The sequence below is a fragment of the Panicum virgatum genome, chromosome 6N (assembly GCF_016808335.1).
Source record: "Panicum virgatum strain AP13 chromosome 6N, P.virgatum_v5, whole genome shotgun sequence".
In the NCBI taxonomy this organism is placed as follows: domain Eukaryota; kingdom Viridiplantae; phylum Streptophyta; class Magnoliopsida; order Poales; family Poaceae; genus Panicum; species Panicum virgatum.
The window spans coordinates 47,726,058-47,747,635 of record NC_053150.1 but is presented as its reverse complement, the minus strand read 5'-3'; the positions used below and the strand labels follow the sequence as shown (position 1 = coordinate 47,747,635).

Genomic DNA, 21,578 nt, shown 5'->3' with positions numbered 1-21,578 from the left:
CTGGAGCAGGGGAAGGGGGAAGGCCATCGCCGCCGTCGCCTCCGCGCCGTTCGCCGAGCTCCGGCCGCTAGCCCGCCTGCCCCCCCCCCCCCCCCCCCGCGCCCGCCCCGCCGTATGACGTGCGCTGTGGTTGAGCCGGTGGGCCTCCGCTGCCGCGAGGGCCTCTGCACGCCACCACCGCCGCGCGCAATACCCGGCCGGAGGCAGGAGGGAGAGGACGCCGTCGCGAGGCCGGCCGCGCTCGGGCGCCCAAGAAGGAGGCCGGCCGCGTCCTCGCCAGATCTGCACGAGGGATGACCGAGCAGCCCCGCCGCCGGAGCCCACGAGGAATAGAGAGGGGCGGAGAGAGAAAGAGAGAGCCACGAAGAGGGGAGGGGAGGGGAGGGCCGTGCCGCGCCGTGCGCAGGCCTACCCTGGGCCGAGGAGCCCCGCCGCTCCGGCCGCGCGCTCGCCGGCCGGCTCGGCTCGTCCCGCGGCCCACGCTTGCGGCGGCGCAGCTCGCCGGCGGGGGAGGGAGGCGCGGGGATGTCCGGAGGAGAGGAAGAGAGAGGGGCGGGGAGGGAGGAGGAAGGGAGCGCCGCGGGGAATGACTGGGGGAGTAAAAAAAATTGTGATATGTGGGTTCGGTGACTGGTAGTTGATATAGATAAGTGACATAGAGCATGAACGAGTGCAACGAAACTAGAGATAGAGGAGAGAATCTTGATAACTACCACAGAATATTCGTTTTAGAGAATCAATATTGAGTAACATGAGTGCAGACAGCCTGACCCGGCGACCGCCCCCACGCACGCACAGAGAGAATCTCGGTTACTTTAAGCCGCGAGACAGCGATGGCCATAGCCCGGAGCAAGGTGATCTCCATGTCCGTCCAAGTCCAGCCAACCTCGCTGGGGACGGGCACGTGAGGACGCCGCGGGAGCATCCAGTGGCAAAACAAAACCGCTGATCCGGGAATCGGGAGGAAACAGAAAGTTTGGGTGAGTTCTTCAAAAAAAAAAAGGAATATTTGGGTGCAGATGCAACTGGAGAAACTGCCATGGAGGGGTAGGCCAGTGCCCAGTGGCCACGTTTTTTATTATTATTTTTATTTTATTTTACAGCCACATCACCGGATTCTCGACAGCATTCGGTTGCGAAAACGGATCAAACAACGAGAAGAGGGGGAAAAAAACCTTTTATGAACACGAAACACAGAGGAGGTTGGTTAGCTCGCTTCTCCGGTGGTCAGCGCGCAGGGGACGGCGGCGGCAGGGTTTCATGACCGAGTTGGAGGGGCCGGCCACGGCCGGCATAAAAAAAAAAGCAATGGGTCAGCTCCTGAACAAGGACCTGGCCAATTCACAATCTTGACGGTTTCGCTGATGCACACTGTTCGCAGCTCACTTGATGTCGATGATGAATTCTTCTTTTGGCTCTTGGTAAAGTGACCAGGTGTTAAACAACCTCAGTCCTGTCCATGCCCAGTCCCTCCAATCCAACCCCACCTCTGCGCTTCCACCGGACATGAAAAACTTATTCCACGGCATTTTCACTATCCGGGTCCGTCCATTTTTCCCCTGCGACGATCCAAATCCAGGATCAAGGCACGATCTTGGACATGTCCTTGCTGGATCTGTTGTACTTCATGTGGCTCTTCACGAGCTGGCCGGCGGCGAGCGCGGACAGGAGGGATAGCTCCCCGGCGAGAACCCCGCCGGCCACCACGGTGGCCAGCAGCCTCGCGTTTGATCCAGGGGAGTCCCGGTTCGCGCCTTTCACGCCGAGGAGGTCTAGGCATGCTGACTGGGAAGCCAGCTGAGTCCCTCCTCCAACTGTGCCCACCTGCATTTCGGAAACATTCAGAGCATGATGATCATTGTATATTGGGAGCATAATTTCAAAGGGTGTTAAACAAACAATCTGAGGCACCTCAATACTGGGTTATGCCATCATAATCAACAAAGAGAAGACACTACAATAATGTGCCTCATCCTAACATCATCATATGAGACGAGATGAACAGGACAACAAATATAAAAGATTCCCTTCTGTTGGGATCAGAAGAAAATATCCTTTGGGATCAAATCAGCTGACCATGCCGACAAAGAAATGTAGCCAGACCTAATAAATAAACTCTCTAGAAAAATCGCTGAAATCACAACAGTATAGCTAGACTACAACTTAAGAAGGAATGGACAAAGCACATTGCCAGTCACACCAACTCTGTTTGCCCTACCAGTGTAGAACTAAAATACAAGGTTCCAGTTTGGCACAAATCAGCATTCATTAATCACCTTTTCTTTATGAACAAAGGTAACTTGCTAGATGGAAATGCTCAAGAGATTTTAAAGGTCAATTATTCATGGAAAAGGATTTGTAAGTTAAGTATTATAACCCATTGGGGACCATAAGATACGTGCAGAGCATTTGTTGCAGAACAAAATCAAAGTGGGACCAATCATAATGTAGGCAAAGAATATCGCCAACACAAGGCCCAGATATGCTAGCACTTTCATACAAACGAGCGCATTGTTGCGTACCTCGATAGATGGCATCGTGACAGAGATGTGAAGATCTTTTCCATCATTTATGGGTTCCAGCATTGTGATGCAGTGAGAGCTTTCTACATTCTGTGCAGGATCCTGGCCAGTGGCAATGAAGATGGCTGTTACGATGTTGCTCGCGTGAGCGTTGAAACCCCCAAGAGCTCCGGCAATAGCAGAGCCAGCAAGATTCTTGATCGTGTTCAGCTCAACTAGTGACTGCACATCGGTTTTTAGAACCTTTTTCACCACTTCCTCCTTGATAACCGCCTCACAAACCACAGACTTCCCACGCCCTTCGATCCAATTCACAGCAGCGGGCTTCTTGTCAGAGCAAAAGTTACCTGATTTCAGGACCGAAAGATATTGATTATCTTGGGAAAATAACATAATACAATTGTAAATGTGTTCTAGGCTCTACAATTATGTACAGTCGTTTGATGGACAAAATTATGTTTATGGAATCAGGTATGACCAGCACAAATCATAGCACGCAAAGCTGCCAACTTGGTAGTGGCGAACTAGTGATGTACAACAACAACAACAACAACATAGTCTTTTGTCCCAAGCGAGTTGGGGTAGACTAGAGATGAAACCCAAAAGACACAAAGGTCATAGTTCAGGCACGTTGATAGCTAGTCTCCAAGCGATCCTATCCAAAGCTAACTCCTCAGAGATATCCCAATCTTTAAGATCTCTCTTAACCGACTCGTCCCAAGTCAGTTTAGGTCTACCTCTACCCCTCTTTATCTTATCAACACGCTTTAGCACCCCACTACGCACCGGCGCCTCGGGAGGCCTCCTTTGGACATGTCCAAAACATCTCAATCGATGTTGAGTGAGTTTCTCCTCAATTGGTGCCACCCCTATCCTTTCCCGAATAGCTTCGTTCTGGACTCTATCCCTCCTTGTGTGCCCGCAAAACCAACGTAACATCCGCATCTCTGCTAAACTCAGTTACTGGACATGTCGCCTTTTTGTAGGCCAACATTCAGCACCGTATAACATCGCCGGGCGAATCGCTGTCCTATAAAACTTACCTTTTAGCTCTTGTGGCACCCTCCTGTCACAGAGGACACCAGAAGCTTGACGCTATTTCAACCAGCCAGCTGAGATTCTATGCCTAACATCTTCATCAATGTCGCCATCCTTTTGTAGCATCGAACCTAAATACCGAAAAGTGTCCTTATGTGCCACCACTTGCTCATCGAGACTAACATCACCACCCTCATACCTAGATGCGCTAAAATCGCACATCATGTACTCGGTCTTGATTCTACTAAGTCTGAACCATTTTGACTCTAACGTGCGTCTCCACAGCTCTAACTTCCTATTTACCCCTGCTCTACTCTCATCCACTAGCACCACATCATCAGCAAAGAGCATACACCAAGGGATATCACCTTGTATGTCCCTTGTGACCTCATCCATCACCAAAACAAATAAATAAGGGCTCAATGCCGACCCCTGATGTGCCGGTTTGAAATATTCTTTCTTGTGCTTTTAAAATATTATGCTAATGAAATCAGGTATTTACTAGTACAGTCAAAAAGAAAAACAAGGCAAATAAAGGCTGCTAACATGTGTAAAGGTAGCTTGTGTGCTTTCTCCTGAACACTCTAGTAGTATGTATGACGATCAAGAAAAGGTAGTTCCACCTATTCAGAATAAGGTTGTGCGCAGTATCGTTGTACCAACAGGACATTTCTAATGCCCTTTCTGTGACTTTCTACGTCCTATTCATAGTGACGAGCAACACAAAAATGAAGAAGTACTAGAAGTACATATGTCATGCCATGTTGGTTTCACAGACCATCCAAGTTTGATAAGGTAGCGCTGAATTGAACAGGCCAATATCCTGTACTCAAGTTTCCCTCAGTAATTCGACAGGGCACGTAGTACTTGGTACTAGTATTTGAATTACCAGTCTTTATACTTATAATAACTAGTTCATTAAAGACTATTCAGCATGATCTTTTTTTTGGAGGTATTTTGAGCACGGTCTGATTTTAAACATGATGGTGTTTGCAGGCAAGTACAAGAGCAAGTGATGATGAATTTTAGAGGGCCTATGTGCACTTCACATTAAACGCGGCAAGAAAAATATGATTTACTTATTGACAATCAAATAATGCGCTGAAATTTGCAAGCATCAAGCAGGCAAGAGTGACTTAGGAGACCACGATTCAACTTATCCCAAAAGCAGGAGAGCAAAACGAACCTGAGATGCTAATGACATCCATGTCAGGGAAGTCATCCTGAAGGAAATCCAGCACATTTTGCACGCCCTTTGAGATCATGTTCATACCCATGGCGTCCCCTGTGCTGCAGGTGAATCTCATGTACAGGTTCCTGCCTGCCATCGCGCACTGCACCCCCTGCAGCCTAGCGAACCTGCTTGACCTGCTCATATTTGACAGTTATTAGTTCAGCAGTTCAACCATCACGTCATACTCATATCATTATCATCACAATTTCAAAACCTTGCAAACAGAGAAACTACGAGATGAGAACAAAAGGTGGTTTTGATTAAGACATAGGTGTCTTCCACCAGAGAGTCGTATCGCCAAACATATGTTGCGTGCTAATCCAGTGCCATCTGTCGCACTCCGGACGCACGAGTCAAAAAGGCCATTAGGATTAGGATTAAACGTACACAAGCAGTTGTGGCATCAGCTATGAAGCCGAATTTAACTTTTTGAAGTTTCGGAATTCACCTGTTGAAAATCATGGAGAGCGTTTCAAAATTGTCAGGATCCTCAAGGAATGCCCTGACCTCGGCGGCGCGGCGCGCGGTGGGGAGGCGGGCGACGGGAGCGCGGGTCATCCCGTCGCGGAGCACGACGCTGGTGGCGCCGCCAGACTCCGCGATGGCCTTGCATCCGCGGTTGGTGCTGGCGACGAGGCACCCCTCGGTGGTGGCCATGGGCACGTAGTACCTCTGGCCGTCGAGCAGGAGCGGCCCGGCGATGCCCACGGGCAGCTGCACGTACCCGACCGGCAGCTCGCAGCACTGGCCGAGGATGGAGGCGTAGTCGAAGCCGTCGAGCGGGAGCCCCTCGATCTCCCTCCCCGTGATCCTGCGCAGCGCCTCGCGCCGGATCCCGGCGGCGCGGCGGCAGTCCCCGAGCCTGGTCTCGAGCACGTAGGACGGGATCTTCCCGGCGACGACCTCGGCGACGATCTCCTCGTCCTCCTCCGGCATTTTCTCGGGCGCGGCGGCGGGGCTCCCCAGCAGCGCGCACGGGGCCGGCAACTGGCGGGCGGGCGGCGCCGCGGTGGGAGGCGGAGCCCCGGCCCCGACGCCCAGGAAGTCCTCGTCCTCGTCGCTGGAGGAGACGATAGACTGCACGAAGGCGATGCCGAAGAAGCTGAGGAGGTAGATGAGCGAGGCGATGAGGCCGAAGATGGCGAGCATCTCGGCGAGCCCCACGGCGTGGAGCGGCGTGGAGCTGCGGATCTTCTCGCGCCACCGGCGCATCAGGTAGGCGAGCGACACCGCGAACAGGGCCGAGAAGATGAGGTTGGTGTGCCGGATCGGCAGAGGCAGCGCGTCCCCGGCCTGCACCCTCGGCAGCCGGGCCGCCGCGGCGCGGCCGGCCGCCCCCTGCTGCCCCACCTTGCGGCGCGCGTCCATGGCGGGCGGCGCTCACACTTGTCGGTCAACGAGTCAAAGGCGGCGGTGGCAGTGGTCGGGGGGCCGTGGCGCGCGAGGTGCCAGTGGTCGGGGGAGTTCCGGGTGGGATGGCCGGCACCGCGAGCCGCGAGGAGGTGGGTGGAGGACGCCGGCGGAGGAGCGGCTGTCTCGGGGCGCTCCTCGGGATGCGGGCGGCCACGAGGCCGGCAGTGGCCGGCGCGGGCCCGTTTAATAGCGGCGGAGAGTAGAACCCCGCGCTTTTTTCATTTTTATATTAAAAAAAATAAAATTTCAAAAATATATGTTGAATAGGGAAAATTTCAAAAATGGCTGTCGCCCATCTAGTGGGCGACATGACCTAAATGTAAAAAAAATTACATCGCATTAAATAGTGAAATTGTAAAATTGATATAAAATTGTAGAAAAATCAAAAAAATACAACCGCAACTGCTCTAGAAGAGCGAAGCGCGACAAGAGAGGCATGTCGCCCCACCACTGGGCGACAGGGGGGCTGTGGGCGACGGGCTCCCGCGGCTGTGTGCAGGCTGCCTACTTGCCTTGGGCCACAGGCCAGCTGTTGGATCGCGCAAGCCGGCTGTCTCCTAGCTCTCGAACTGGGCGCCGACGCGACGACGGCATCGGAGCGCGCAGCGGGGTCGTCGTCACGTCATGGAGAAGGAGAAGATGCCTTGGGACGTGTCGGCGTTCAGGGAGGCGGAGGGAGGCTGGCTAGCCAGTGGCTGCACTGCACGGCAGCGCGGCGCAGGCTTTCATTAAATAATCGGGGCAGGGCACCACTGCGGCGGTGGGCACCGGCCGTGGCAGGGGTTTAGTTAGAGCAAGTTTAATAAACTTGGCTTATAGCCAAGCCAAGTGATCTAGAGACAAATTTAATCGACCAAACGTATAACAAGTGAGCTCTTCACAGACTCCAACCTCTATTTTTATTATGCTGCCGTACCAATCAAGTGTTGTGTGGTCCACAAACTTTATGCAGAGTCTGCTAGCGAGCGCATGGAACATCTTGGAGCTTGTGTCCACACGGTTGACGGGTTTCGCGACTAACTTAGGGCCTGTTTGGCTCCAGGACTTTTTCCAAAAGTCCCTATCACATCAAAAGGAATCTTACTATTTTATATTATTAAATAAAATCTGTTTATAAATGTTTTTTGACAGCTGAGTGCTTTTTCGCGAGACGAATCTAATGAGCCTAATTAATCGATGATTGGCTACAGTGATGCTACAGTAACCATTCGCTAATCATAGATTAAGATACATCATTAGATTCGTCTCGCAGTTTAGCCCCAGGGTTCTGCAGTTAGTTTTATAATTAATATTTATTTAATACTTCTAAATACTAAAAAGTCCCTAGGACTTTTTTGAAGTCCCTCAATCTAAACACCCCCTTACTCTCTCCTCGTTTCTCTCTTCTGCATCATATTTTGCTGAGCTTGTGTCCAGTCTCCATGACGTGACGACGACCCCGCCGCACGCTCCTATGCCGTCGTCGCGCCGGCGCCCAGTTCGAGAGCTAGGAGCCAGCCGGCTTGCGCGATCTAGGAGCGGGCCCATGGCCCAAGGTAAGCAGGAGCCCGTCGCCCCCGCCCATCGGGCGACGGCCCCCCAATGGCGGGGCGACAGGCCCCTCCTGTCACACTCCGCACCTCCAGGGATCTATTTGTAAAAAAATTTACAGATATGTCCCGTCGCCCGGTCGTAGGACGACAGGCCCCCTGTCCCCCCTCCAGCGGGCGATGGGCCCCCATTTTTGAAATATTCCCAAGTCGGCATATATTTTTGAGATTTTTTTATTTTTAAATATAAAAAAGAAAAAAACTCAACGTGTGGAGGGAGGAAGGAAGGGAGCAAATACCGCATCGGGCTAACGTATTTTTTATTTTATCATGTTATTAATAAGTTAATCTGAAAAAAAAAGTTAGCTTGTGCCACGGCACGATCAGAGCATGAGGTGAAGTCACTGGGCTGTGGACACTTCAGCAAGGTCACTGCCGTGCTGGCCTTACACGTGGTGTCCACCTCCAACTATCGCTCCTACTTTCAGAGTTTCACTTTCACTAGGGCAGTAGAGCCTTTCTTGTAAACGTTGCGGTGTCGAACCAGGCGCACGCGCACCTCGGCATCTTGGACCCGCCGTTCTGATGATACGGTCGGGAGGATTGATTGATCTGATGAGATGAGATTCCAATCAGCAGCAGCTAGCATCTTGGACCCCGGATTTCCACACTACGAGTACAGTTATATGGCAATTTTAATTAGCACGCCTACCTCGTGCGTTCATCTTTTACACACCACGCGCGCGTCACACACGTAACGCTCGAGCTGCGAGCACACCATCGACATTTATATATATACCATCGTGCTGACGTAGTGATGCTTCTTCCACCGCAACAACTAAGGCCTTATTTGGATCGTAAAATTTTACACCAAAAAATATCAAATCGAATGTTTGGACACATACATAGAGTACTAAATAAAATCTAATTGTAAAACTTCTTGTACGGATGGGTTGTAATCGCGAGATGAATCTAATGAGCAATTTGAAACAATGATGCTACAGTAACCATCCGCTCATTATGAATTAATCATGGATTAATTAGACTCATTAGATTCATCTCGCAATTTACAACCCATCCATGCAAAAAAAATTATAAATAGACTTTATTTAGTGCTCTGAAATAGTAAAAAAAAATTCCAAAAATTTACGCCAAAAAAATCTAAACAGAGAGAGTTGTGCTCCCTGACGGAAAGGATTATTCAAAGGGAGGGAATAGTCGTCGTAGCATCGTATCCGCGGGGCGCGGTCCGGACGATCCGGCCGGATCAACACGTTACCCGCGTGCCTGCGGCATGCAGTGATGCACCACGCGGGTGTCACGACCCAAATTTTATAAATATAATTGACATTTAACAAACATCATTATAAACTTCATTAGTGCATAACGCGGCATCGTGTACACGTGTTTTGCATGCATGCATTTATTGAAATTTTGCGCGTTGCTTGAATGCTTGTTTAATTTGTGAAGGAAGTTTAATTTTTGTTATGCAACTGTGCCCCCATATGTTTTATTCAAATACTAGACTTAAAAAGATGATTTTACAATATTTTTGCATAATTTTGTGACAACCAATCCGAAGCATGCATGAAATTCTTGGAACTTAAAACAGCAATTTTGGTTATTTCTTCTGTGAGCAATATAGAGTAGCTTTTTGAGTGTTTGTTGTTGCATTGTCATCTTGGTGCCTTTATCTTGCTCCGGTTAAAATTTGGTAATTTCTGGATCCCAGAATGTGTGTGTATTTATCTGATGATCTGCCTTGCCTCCAACGTGCGTGCCGTGCCCATCCTCGTGCGCGCGAAACCTGGCCGACGACGAGCAGGAGGAGATAAGGCCCGGCAGGCACATGCGTCGCCGGCCGCCGGCGTGGGCGTTCCGCGCGGGGTCGCGCACGGTCACGCGGCCCACGCACCGGCCCGTCGTCGTCGTCCCGCCCGCGCGCCCGTGCCTGCGCGCTACGGCTTCTTGTCAATTAACGCGCGCGCGAGTACGTCTCGCCCTCGCTCGGCCAGGTCATCGCGCGCCACCACCCACCGGCCGGCATGGAGGCGCCGTACGCGCGCGCGAGTACGTCTCGCCCTCGCTCGGCCAGGTCATCGCGCGCCACCACCCACCGGCCGGCATGGAGGCGCCGTACGCGCGCGCGCCGTCTACGGGTGCCGTTGCGAGGACGTCGCACGGATGCGTACGCGTTCGGGCCAGGTACTACGTATAGTTTTCAGGCACTCCGCGTGCCATGCATATCGGGACCCCATACCATACAATCGTATCATTGGCTCACTCATTACTCGTAAAGACCTTGGGGGTGCGGGCAGGGGCCTGACCCGGTCCCCAAATTTTCATTGAACACTTGAATTTTGATTAATTTTTTCTATAAATTAACATAGTTGGCTCTTTTAATAATAAAAAAAATAAATTCCTGACTGCACCCTGTGTTTATCCCGGCAGGCGCCGCCAGCTACTGCGGCTCCAGGCACGCTGGCGGCTCCAGGCACGGCGGAAGTAGGCGTAGCACGCGCTCACTGATGCCTTCCGTTTTGCCCTGGGCCGACGGCGAAGCCGTCAGAGCGCACCGGGCGTTCCCGCGACAGCGGGCCGTGCCCAGGCGGGCCTGTCGCGCGAGGACATGTAGCGCCCTCAGGAGCTAGGACGTGACACGTGTGGCTAAATGTGCACGATCATTGGTCGATGTGATCTTAAGAGCAGGACTAATAACACAGTTGGTTGGCTGACTGGATGCGTGGCCATGCGTCGGCTTCTACAACCGCTGCAGGCTACGTGCCCGCGATTGCCTCTATCTAGGCCCACAAGCAAAGATCGAACGCCCGCTTCAACCGGCGGTATTTCTCTCTTTTCTCTTGTCGCTCCTGCTCGATGGCCAGAGGTACACCCGCTAAGTGTTGAAAGGTTTTTTCTAAGGAAACGGATGAACGCTGGAAGGGTTGATGCGCCAATATTTTTTTAATATATAATAAATATTTTTATATGCAAATGTTTATCGCTGTGTTCGCTTGGCTTGTCAGCCAACCAGCCAGCAGTACTGTTTTCTCATACTAAATCAGTACCAGCCACCAGCCAGTCAGCAGTACTATTATGTCACAACAAATTAGCACCAACTATCAGCCACAGCCAAACAAACACAGCGTATATATACAAGTGTATATTTATCGCTACAAGTACACGCATGCAATCCTATTCCTATGAACATATTCAAGAGATTGAGCTATTAAATCCTTATCTAGAGGCACGACGACTACCATTAAAAAAATACGGCTGGTTAAATTTTAGGGGAAAAAAAACTAAAAAAAGCAAACTATTGTGCAAGTAGAGAATTTGAATCTAGGTGTGCAGATTCCACCGTCGAATATGGTGCATCCAGATCCAGCTGGGGGCGATGTTGGCATCTCGTGGATCGCGTGGCTAATTATTATGATCGACCCACAAATGCGACGCCTTGCACTTGGACCAGGTACTGAACTACTGGTGGCCTCGCGCAGCATCAGCCTGACCACAGCGGAGGGAACAAGAGCAAGTTTGCTCCCCCTCGTTTCTCACGCCCTCTCTGTCTACAGTGCCAAATAGTACATCTACAATGTCAAACAGTACATTTGCTCTTTCATTTGCTCCTTTTCACTGTGGATGGTCTGATACCATTGGTTTGATGTGGCATTTGGTAGGGTGGGGTGGTGGTTGGCCGCCAGTCTCGCTCGCACGTAACGACGCGCGCGTGCCCACAGACACAGATCCAGCGCCGCACGGCCATCCTGACCGTCCCTTGAACGCCATTGGGTTCGATCAGCTCGATGATTCAATGGCGGCCCTGCAGACTCGCAGTGACGTGCCTGCTCCACGACCATGGCTCGCTCTTTGCCTCTTTCGTGAAGAGGCCACCGGGGACCGGGAGGCCTCTCTCTACGTCGGTGCACTGTCGCCTCTCTCTACACGAGTACGTACATGAGTTGATGCGCCCCCGTGGGGCTGGCGCCCTTGTCTCATTCTCAATCATTTTTCTTGGTCTTTTTTGCCTCCTTTTCACGCCATGGATATACATCACGAAAATTTTTCAAAAAAAAAACGAATGGATGCATGGAGTACTAAACAGAGTTTATTTGCGAAATATTTTCACGGATGAGTGTAATTTTTCGAGACAAATTTAATAACGGTAAGTAATTCATGATTTGCTACGGTGATGCTGCAGTATCCATCCTCTAATCGTGTGGTCAAGGATCTCATTAGATTGGTCTCGCGAATTTACCACAGGTTCTGTAGGTGGTTTTATAATTAGATTTTATTTAATACTCTAAATTAATAGTCAAATGTATAAAAAGTTTTCGCGAAATTTTTTACAGCCCCAAACCAAACACGGCCGTGTACGGGGACAGCCTTCCTCGCCCAAGGACAACGAGCCGCAGCGATCAAGAGCTGTGGTACGTGGACAACGAGCAGCTGCACAAGCCCCGTTCATTTCACAAAATTTTTCAAACAGTTTCCGTCACAGCGAATTTTTAGACACATGTATGAAGTATTAAATAAAATTGAAAAAATTATTAATTACACAGTCTAACTGATTAGCACGAGATGAATTTTTTAAACCTAATTAGTCCATAATTAAACATTATTTGTTAAGTAACAACGAAACGTGCTACAGTAACTTTTCGCGAACTGAATGGCGCCAATGTCCAGACAGCTCGAGCAAAACGATCAAGCCACGACGAAAAAGTTTTGCAAAACCAGCAAGAAGAGCTGTAGGGTGCTGGCTCAACTAGAGTGGACAGCTTCGTGGGCTTCCACTGCGGGTACTCGTGCCAGTTGGGCTTGGGCAGCTTGCCGACGCCTGGGCACACCTGTCATTCGGGGTACCAAGCAGCCTGGCGTCCAGAAAAGGCACTAGAGCTGTAGGGTGCTGGCTCAACTCCATCTACAACTCCCTCATTCGGGGTGCCAAGGCAGCCTGGCAGGGCCGGCTCGGGGGAGGGGGGGGGGGGGGGTGCAACCGCCGGGGGCCCACGGGGTTAGGGGCCCCAAAATCATATATATAATAAGCAATATTAGTAGACATATTAATCCTTTAATTGAAAGCCCAATAGCCCATTAAGCCAAATGACTATGAGGCCAATACGTGAGGCTGCTCCGATCCGATGCTTGCTGCCCTGTATCGACGCTTCGCTTTCTCGTTTTCTGCCGCCGCCGGCTGCCCTGGCCACAACTCCGATCGTGTATTGCTACTGTCGCCCTGCGCCCCGGCCCTATTCCCTACGTGGCTGCGTGTGCATCCCTATCTGTAATTCTGTATTCCTGTGATGACTGCAAGCGATGATCGGACACGGCGTGATGATCTGCATCTGCTGGGGAGTGGAGGCCGGAGAGGAGTAGAGGATTAGAGGAGACGATCGGACACGGCGAGCGGCAAGTAAGCAACATCAGCACCCATGATCGAGTAGTACTTTTCCATTGTTTTTCTTATTTTCTCAACAGTCAACAGTCAGCAACATTAATTTTGATACAGTTCTTGAAGATTTTGCATCAAGAAATGCCCGAAGACGGGTTTTTACAAAGAACTGAAGCATTATATTTTTATTTTAGGTAATCATAAAAGTTATTGTTAGTTTTTTTATTACACTATTGTTATATTTCAATTGAGCTATACATGTATTGCAAAGTAATTTTATTATTCATACAAGTGATTTTGACACCAAAAATTAGTTCATCGGGCCCTTCTCTTGTTTCTCGCCGAGGGGCCCTTAAAATTATAGAGCCGGCCCAGCAGCCTAGCGTCCTGAAAAGGCACTACCTCATGGAAACGATCAAGCCACGACGACAAAACTAGCAAGAAGAGCTGTAGGGTGCTGGCTCAACTCCCTCATCTACAACCTCTCTTGCCACTAGCGCCTCCCGAAGATGATCAAGATGAAGATGTCGATGGAGGAGGATTACAATAGTCTTGAAGGCCGAGTTTGTTTTGTTTTGGCAGAGAAGAGACAGTACCCCCCTCCCCGTGTCGCCGAGAGCGACCCGTGTCGCCGAGAGCGACAGGGGGGGCGCATCGCGCCGCCGCCGGCAACATTCCGGGCAGCGGCGGCAGCCCGTGGCCGAGCCGAAGTTGGCACCGCCCACGCCGTCAACTTCTCCTTTCTTCTTCCGCCCCGTTCCTCCTCTCGCCCCACGACCTCGCCGCTCCTCGACGCCGCCGCCGGCTGGGGCCGGATCCGGCCTCCTCCTCGCCGGATCCGGGTCCCCCATGGCCGGATCTGCCATCGGGTGCGGGTGCTCCATTGCCGCCGGCTCGGGTGTGATGTGCCGTCACCGCCGGTTCGCGTGGAGGGCGCGGTTCGGGTGCCGCCGCCGCAGCCCTTGTGCCCCTGCCGGGCGCCGCGTCCTCGGGTGGCCATGGCCGCCGCCGGTGGCCCTGGCCGCGTCGCCACCGTCGTTTCGGGGAGCCGGGGGCGCCCGGCCATGTCGCCGCTGCCTTGCGTGGCCGGGGGCTCCCAGTTGCGCCACCGCCGCTGCGCCTGGCTGTGGTGCCGCTTGCCCTGAGCGGGCCTCGCCTCGGGCGGCCAGGGCTCGCCGTGCGCCACCTCGGTTGGCTGCGCCTCCGTTCGCTTGCCCTTGTCGGGGCCAGTGACCGGTGGCCGGTGGTCGTGGCTGCTGTTGCTGGCCACTTGGTGTGGCCCAGGTCCACGGTTGCGCCGCTGTTTGCTATGTCCGCCGTCGGCTCTGGGTTGGAAAGGGGTGGTGGCGAAAGCCATGGATCCGCTTGCGGTCCTATGACAACGACGCCTCTCGGGCGCCGTTTACTTTTTTGAAGGCGCCATCCTTTCGCCCTTTTCCTCCCTCTCTAGTTTGTCTTCCGAGTGAAAACCTAGACCATGTTGGTCGGACGACGACGGCGCCTATGGCGTCGTTTCCTTCCTGAAGGCGTTGTCTTGGAAGTCTTGCTGGTGGAGGATGCGCCTGCGCATGCGCCTGCGCCTGCCTTCGCTTCATTTCTTGCATCGCCCGGGTCGCATTTGGTCATTGGTTCCTCTTCGCGGGCGGATGCTTTGCCGCCGTTTCGATGTGGCGGATGCTTTGCCGCAGTCGTCGCGTTGGTTGAAGTTTGCTTCGGGCGGATGCTTTGCCGCCGTGGTTGATTGTTAGGGTGGATGTTTTGCCACCTTTGCTAGATCGTAGACCTTTGTGTCCTGGGCGTTGTGTCTCTGCTAGCAGGTTCAGTTGTAGGGTTCTAGCGGCGGTGTTGGTCGTGTCCTTTGTCATCTCCATGTTGCTTTGCTGCTGTTCTTGTTGTCGTTGTGTTTTCTCGCTTGTGTGTGTATTTTTTTCAGTGTTTCTCTTTGCTTAGTCTTTTGTGCTCTTGTGGCTGTCAAGCTCTGCATGGCTGTATCAAGATTATGTTTGTAACTGCTTCCCTAAAACGTACTCAGGCAGGCACGGTCGCGAAAAAGAGTTTGTTTTTGTTTTGCTGAGGACCTAGGAGTTCTGCATCCGCTTTTCCTGTTGTTCGCGTTGTCGGTGTCGCCTTGTGCGCTTCTGCCCCCTTTAAACTTTAGAACTTAGTTCCATCTGTTCTGGTTCCTCTGCTTGAAGACCCTGGGTAGTTGGTAGTCACCATTGAGCGTGGATCTATTTTTTACCTAAAAGTCAGGTATAAAATCGATCCTTCCTCTTCAGTTGGCGACCACCTTCTTTCTTTACTCCTTTCTGATGTATCAGACCTTGTATTTCCATTCTGGTAATGGAAATGGGAATTGCCTCGGTTCGGAAAAAAAAGCAAGAAGAAAAATTACAGGTTTACCACTCGTCAACACAAGTGCTTGCTCTTAACAGAATAAGTGTTCGAAAAAAAAAAGAACTCGTCAATACCAGTTCACTTTATGCTGAAACTCTTTCTAGTTTATCCATCGCAACCAAAGTGAATGCCACAGCACACAGGAAAGCAGGTACTAGAAAACAGACATACTCTACTATCACTACTTACTACTATCCTGGAAGCAAAAGCACTGCTTCAGGGCAATCTTCGCATGCCAACTCATGAACACACCAACCAGGCCAAGAATAGGTTATTAAAGCGGCTGCACCTTCATGCCAACTCATGAAGGCACTTCTCCTTGTCCACACAGTTGAAGTACGGGTGCTCCAGGGCCATCTTCGCAGAGATCCGCCTCGCCGGCTCGTACTCGAGCATTTTCTGCAGTGGCACAGCAATCAAGTAGAGTTAGAATGCAATCACCACAGCGTAACGCCGCCCAGCATTTCATGGTTCATCAGTACTGACCCCAAGCAGGTCGTAGCCGTCTTCGTCGAGACCGGGGACAAGAGTGGACAGCTTCGTTGGCTTCCACTGCGGGTACTCGTGCCAGTTAGGCAGCTTGCCGACGCCTGGCCACACCTGCTCATTCGGAGTGCCAAGCAGCCTGGCGTCCAGAAAAGCAAGACGGATCGTCGTCAGTATTCAGGCACCCACCAATAATGTAAGCAAACGAACAACGAACGGTTGATGAGTATATTACTTGAAGATGTGCAGGAGCTGCTGCAACTCTGAGTCCCCGGGGAATAGTGGGTTGTTAGTGACCAACTCAGCTGCAATTTACCGCCAGATTAGAACATGTATGTGCCGCGGTGAATTCTGAAACAGACATTTCATATCGACAAAACATCTCTGAGTTCATCGGAATCGTACCAAATATGCAGCCCACGGACCACATGTCAACCGGCGTGGCGTAGTGCGTGGCGCCAAGCAGAACCTCGGGTGCCCTGTACCACAGCGTCAGGATCTGCAGGAACAACAAGTTCAGGTACCGCTGCGAATCGGATCCAAAGAGCAGGGATCACGCGGAAACATCCATGCGGCTGACGGAGACGAGAAGAATTCATACCTCATGGGTATACTTCTTGAGAGGGACGGTGATGGCGCGGCTGAGGCCGAGGTCGGCGATCTTGAGCGCCATGGTCTTGCGGTCCATGAGCAGGTTGTGCGGCTTGAGGTCGCGGTGCAGCACCCCGCGGCCGTGGACGAAGGCCACGCCCTTGCACAGCTGGTACATCAGGATCTGGGAACACGCAGCACCACCATCCATCGGGATCAGCCACGGCTAACGCATTCGCACAAACACCTCGCGCGCACCACCATCCATCGGGATCAGCCACGGCTAACGCATTCGCACAAACACCTCGCGCGCACGGGGTGACGGGGGTCGGAGGAGGTGGGGTGAAAACGCGAGAAGGCAGGATGACGATTACCTTGACGGTGAGCGCGGGGATCTTCTCGTGGTTGGCGCGGTGCCCCCGGATGAACTTCTTGAGGTCGGTGTCCATGTACTCGAAGACGAGGTAGAGGATGGTCTGGCCCTCCTTGTTGACGCCCTGCTTGAGGTCGAGCAGGCGCACCACGTGCGGGTCCCGCGACAGCATCCGCAGCAGCGATACCTCCCGCAGCGCGGTGGGGGGCACGCCCTCGTCGTCCTCGGGGAGCCGCGTCTTCTTGAGCGCCACGATCCGGCCCGTCGCCTTCTCCCGGGCCTTGTACACCTTCCCGTACGTGCCCTCGCCCACCTTCTCCAGCTTCTCGTACAGGTCCATGGCGCGCAGCCCGCCGCCCGTGGTCGTCGACGGCGCCGCCGCCGGCTTCGGCTGGTGCTGGAGCGTCGCCATCGCGCGGGCCCGGTCCTCTCGCTCTTGCGGCGGATTTGGGGCTGGGCGTGGTGGATTGCGGTGGCGGGCGGATCTGGAGTGGGGGAGTGCGTGGATTACGGGTTGGGATTGGGCGGAGGATTTGTATGCGGGTCAGCGGGTGGGAGCGGGGGGCAGGAGAGAGCCGTTGAGGGGATGGAGGCGCTCCAACGGCTTGATTTCGAATTATGGGTCGGTGGAGGTGTGGGCCGGTTTTCCTTTCACACGAGTTATGGGCCGAACTGAAGAGCAGGCGAAGCTGCAACTCAAGTTCGTAACGATGGTGGAGCCTATGGGCTGTGGGAAGGTGCAAAGGCCCACTCCCCAGCACAACAACAAAGAGGGGTGCTCTACTGCTCTTCGCGAGTTTTCTTTCCCCTTCCTGCAGCTTCCAGCGGCGAGACTAGGCGATTTCTCGTCTCCTCCGCCGATTCGACCATTCCTCGCCTCTGATGCTCTCGGTGGCGTCAGAGGAGGGAGGATTGGGGCGAATCGGCGGCGGATCTGTGTTCTCTTCTATATAGTTTAGCTTATTAGGAGGTTAGGTCTTCCCGGTGGCGGCGGTGAGATGCGCACCGGTTCTTTTGCTCCTCCGTGATGGCATCGATGTCCGCATCGAAGGTGATGCTGACGTCTGTGTTGGCATCACCGACGGCGTGTTCTTCGGCGGCGGTTCATGGAGGTTAGTCTCCCCCGTAGTAGCTCCGGTGGCTTCAATAATGGTGCAGATCGGAGGTTTGTCAACCTGTGCAGCGGTTCCAGCGGGCGACGTCGTCAATGTGAAGAGGATGGACCCAGATCGAGCCTCTTCATTATCCCTGGCGGATTCACTGCCTCGGCTGGCGACGGAGGCACTAGGTTTGTCTACCAACTAGTCGAGATGCCGGGTTGGGTTCTGTTTCCCACCTTTTTTGGTGGTTCTGCTACCCTCCGGGGTGATTCGTCATCCGGTGTGTTGGGGTGTATGGCGTTTCATGCGGCGTCAGATTCCTCACAATCCGGCGAGGTGATGGCCTTGTGTCATCTTTTTCTTCAGCCGGGTTGTTCAGCGGGTTCAAAGCAGGTTGGTCTCGATCTGCTACTCAAGATGGCATCAAAACTCTTTGCTTCTTCATCGGGGAGGAGGTCGGCTTCAAGCGATATGCTCCGATCGTCGGCGGCGAGGGGAACCGGGAGGAACTTATAAGGACTGGGTTGTAACTTTATTTTCTTTCGAGGGTGTTGTAAGAATCTGGATGTAACCACCAAAAAATATTTATGAATATAAACCCGGTGTTCTAAAAAAAAGCACAACAACAGAGACCCCAGAGAGAGAGGGGGGAGGGAGAGAGAGAAAATGAAAAAAGTAGTTTTTTCAGGGTGAAAAAAAAGACTTGTTACACCTCTGGGAAAACATGATCACTCATTTGTTACACGTTTTTGAGAAATGAGTGTCGCATTCGATGATTCGAAGCTCCCAAGGAACGCCGCATTTATCTAAGACATGAAAGCTGAATGTTGGTCGATTTACAAGCGTAAGAGTTTCGTTCCTGAACTTGGGTTTCCATCAATCCATCCACCACCTCTTGATCTCTTCCCTGCATACCGTGCATCTCTGAATACTACACAGAGCGAAGCCAAGACCACTCATGTCAACCTGAACGATCGAACCGCCTGCGAAACGGGGCCAAGAAAACAGAACACAAACAGGGCATCATCAATGGCAGAAACAGGGCAGAGATGCAGAATTGGTGGTGCCGGAGCTCACCTTCTCTATCTGGGGCCTGTACTTCTCCGACTCCTCGTCGTCGATGTACTGCGAGAACACAAACACCGGGATGACTACCAGGCTTCGCGTGTGATTTCAGCTACGGAACGAGAGCGCTCGGCCGAGCCGAGCAGGTGTTGCCGCAGTGGGCGCTGCTCACCTGGCCTGTCACCGTGTAGAGGCGGTTGTACCATCCGTTGGACGCCATCCCGATGGCCGAGAGGATGTGCCGCCGCCGCTCGCCGGGGTTCTGCAGCGTGTACTCCACGTAGTACAGGCCTGCAGCCAGCGTGCCGTGCGCGGTCAGGCTGGCAAGTTCAGGGGAGCACGCGTCTCTCAACTCTGGACGAGGGCGATGGGCTGCCTGAGCTACTAACCGTTTGCCGCCCTGGAATCGATGAGCTTCGCGGCGAGCCCCGGCGGCCTCTGCCAGCTCCTGTCCAGGCCGTTCACCTGCTCACCAACGCACGCGGACGCCCATCAGGATTCAGAGCACGACTCGGTAGCGAAAGCATCCAGCTGTGTTCAGGGCTTCAGGCTTGAGCAGGCTCGGCCGCCGAGCGCGTACGTACCAGGCCCTCGGCGAAGGCGTCGACGTCGCCGAAGGACTTGAGGCTGGTGAAGTCCGGCCCGATCCCGGTGATGGCGACGCTGACTGGGAGAGTGGCACGGCAGAGCAGGAGCTCGTGAGCTCACTCACAGCGGCACCTTGGCTACCCGGCCGCGGCACAAGGTGGGAGAAGGAGGAGGCGTACCGTTGGAGTCGGCGGCCTGCTCGGGGTAGAACGCCGTGACGGACTTGATGCCGCTGGACTCGCCCGCGCCAATCAGCCATCCTGCACGACGACGACAATCGCAGGATCAATCCAACTGTTTTGCCACCTGATTCTGCCTGCTGGCGCTGCTTTTTTTTTTCTTGTTCTTCAGGGACCGCCTGATTTTTAGCATGCATGTCCGTTCCTTGTACAAAATCTGAAGAAGAAGAAGAAGAAGAAGAAGAATCACCTTGTGGAACCGCAATGCTGAACTTGTTGGCCTCATCCTCGTACGTGGTGAAGCCCTCCTGCAACTCTGATCAGCGGAGGACAAGACTGAAGAAACAAGCATCGTTTCGCCGGAATGCACTGAATGAACAAGAACGCATTTGCAGACCGCAGGCGGGGGGCAAGACCGCAAGAGCATAGAGCCTGCCGTGCCGTACCGGTGCCCTCGGCGGCCGCCGCCGGAGCACCCGCAGGAGCGAGCGCCGGCGCCGCCAAGGCGGAGAGGAGGATGCCGAACAGGGCCTCCCTCCGGGCCACCCCTCCTTCCAGCAGAGTTGTGTACCGAGCAGGGCGGCAGTGGCATGCTGTTGCCGCCTGGGGCCTCCTCCCGTGGTTGCTGCTGGACTTGCGCCTGAACGACGACGAGGAGGAAGGGAGGCCGGCGGCCGGGCAGAGGGAAGCGGTGCTGCTGGTGACGGCGGCCATGGCGTGGCGCACGGCGCGCGTCCTCGGGTACAAGATTGGTGGTGGTTCGCGCGCTGTTTCCTGGGATATTTTGTTTCGGCCGCCGTATGTATGGCGACGGGCCGCCGGGTACTTGTGGTCGGCGAGGTCGGCCGGCCAGTGGCCAGGCGAACGGGAGTGGACCAGAAGCGCAGCCTCGGGTCGTGAATTCGTGATGGCGACGGTAGAGACGATGGGAAGTGGGGCCTACAGCATGTTTCCATGCGAAGTTGGGCCTACAGCATGTGACCTTCTCTAGCTAGCTCCCGATAGGATGAACCACTCTTTGCTCCGGCTCTTGACAGGATGAACACTCTCTTTGCTCCGGCTCTTGACAGGATGAACCAGGGTTTACGTTATCACTGATACATGGTTTATCAGTGTCCTCCGGTATCGATAATCGATTGAAAATCGGTGAAATATCGCTAAAATCGACTGATAAGGAAGATCAAATTCAAATATCGATAATCAATGATTTATCATTGATAATCGATGCAAATCGGTCGATTTATCAAAAATTCGGCTGAGAAATGTATTTAGCAGATGAAAAATAGAAATTTTTATAGTATTTTTATTTGGTTTGTTATGTATGGTATTTTATAAGGTAAATTATACATACATACGTAGCTTACAATAGAATTGCATTAGAAATAAACATGTACATATATTTTGGACATAAATTGAATAAACTATAGATACATATTACATATATCCATGTTATGTATAATTATGCAAACCACACAAATAAACATACACCAAATGAAATTGCACATAAATACAAAAAAGTACATAGTCCATACAAACCACATTGTCCATATTAGCATAAATTGACACAAGTTTTATGCAAATTGGTAACAGACTCATATGACCACATCCATAATTCATACAGAAAGACACTTAAAACATCCATTTTTCATAAATGACACTTTTTTATATAAT

The 21,578-nt window shown here is 52.5% G+C and overlaps 3 protein-coding genes across 3 annotated transcripts; all 3 read right to left on the bottom strand.

Annotated features, from left to right (window-relative positions):
• Nucleotides 1–1,040: 1,040 nt before the first annotated feature.
• Nucleotides 1,041–6,374, bottom strand: LOC120680035 (3-hydroxy-3-methylglutaryl-coenzyme A reductase-like). Its single transcript, XM_039961682.1, has 4 exons — nt 5,243–6,374; nt 4,747–4,928; nt 2,523–2,869; nt 1,041–1,824 (listed from the first exon to the last, which is right to left on the bottom strand). Exons 1-4 carry the CDS (start codon nt 6,160–6,162, stop codon nt 1,582–1,584), a joined length of 1,692 nt encoding a protein of 563 aa, XP_039817616.1. The 5' UTR covers nt 6,163–6,374; the 3' UTR covers nt 1,041–1,581.
• Nucleotides 6,375–15,537: 9,163 nt separating this feature from the next.
• Nucleotides 15,538–17,519, bottom strand: LOC120680036 (cyclin-dependent kinase B2-1-like). Its single transcript, XM_039961683.1, has 6 exons — nt 16,977–17,519; nt 16,613–16,786; nt 16,417–16,510; nt 16,247–16,316; nt 16,012–16,150; nt 15,538–15,924 (listed from the first exon to the last, which is right to left on the bottom strand). Exons 1-6 carry the CDS (start codon nt 17,385–17,387, stop codon nt 15,817–15,819), a joined length of 996 nt encoding a protein of 331 aa, XP_039817617.1. The 5' UTR covers nt 17,388–17,519; the 3' UTR covers nt 15,538–15,816.
• A 1,124-nt stretch (nt 17,520–18,643) lies between these two features.
• Nucleotides 18,644–20,722, bottom strand: LOC120680037 (psbP domain-containing protein 3, chloroplastic-like). The gene is made up of 8 exons (XM_039961684.1): nt 20,354–20,722; nt 20,158–20,223; nt 19,908–19,988; nt 19,725–19,807; nt 19,530–19,605; nt 19,313–19,431; nt 19,153–19,200; nt 18,644–19,058 (listed from the first exon to the last, which is right to left on the bottom strand). Exons 1-8 carry the CDS (start codon nt 20,619–20,621, stop codon nt 19,032–19,034), a joined length of 768 nt encoding a protein of 255 aa, XP_039817618.1. The 5' UTR covers nt 20,622–20,722; the 3' UTR covers nt 18,644–19,031.
• Nucleotides 20,723–21,578: the final 856 nt, after the last annotated feature.

Excerpts from the sequence above, each read along its gene's own strand:
- LOC120680035 (XM_039961682.1), bottom strand. The coding sequence starts at position 6,162 with ATGGACGCGCGCCGCAAGGTGGGGCAGCAGGGGGCGGCCGGCCGCGCC. Across the intron at positions 2,870-4,746 it reads GGATGTCATTAGCATCTCAG|GTAACTTTTGCTCTGACAAG; the intron begins GTTCGTTTTGCT and ends TCCTGAAATCAG. Across the intron at positions 1,825-2,522 it reads TCACGATGCCATCTATCGAG|GTGGGCACAGTTGGAGGAGG; the intron begins GTACGCAACAAT and ends TCCGAAATGCAG.
- LOC120680036 (XM_039961683.1), bottom strand. The coding sequence starts at position 17,387 with ATGGCGACGCTCCAGCACCAGCCGAAGCCGGCGGCGGCGCCGTCGACG. Across the intron at positions 16,317-16,416 it reads GTCCGTGGGCTGCATATTTG|CTGAGTTGGTCACTAACAAC; the intron begins GTACGATTCCGA and ends GGTAAATTGCAG. Across the intron at positions 15,925-16,011 it reads ACGGCTACGACCTGCTTGGG|AAAATGCTCGAGTACGAGCC; the intron begins GTCAGTACTGAT and ends GTGCCACTGCAG.
- LOC120680037 (XM_039961684.1), bottom strand. The coding sequence starts at position 20,621 with ATGGCCGCCGTCACCAGCAGCACCGCTTCCCTCTGCCCGGCCGCCGGC. Across the intron at positions 19,808-19,907 it reads GCAGGCCGCCGACTCCAACG|TCAGCGTCGCCATCACCGGG; the intron begins GTACGCCTCCTC and ends CCACTCTCCCAG. Across the intron at positions 19,201-19,312 it reads TCTACACGGTGACAGGCCAG|TACATCGACGACGAGGAGTC; the intron begins GTGAGCAGCGCC and ends GTGTTCTCGCAG.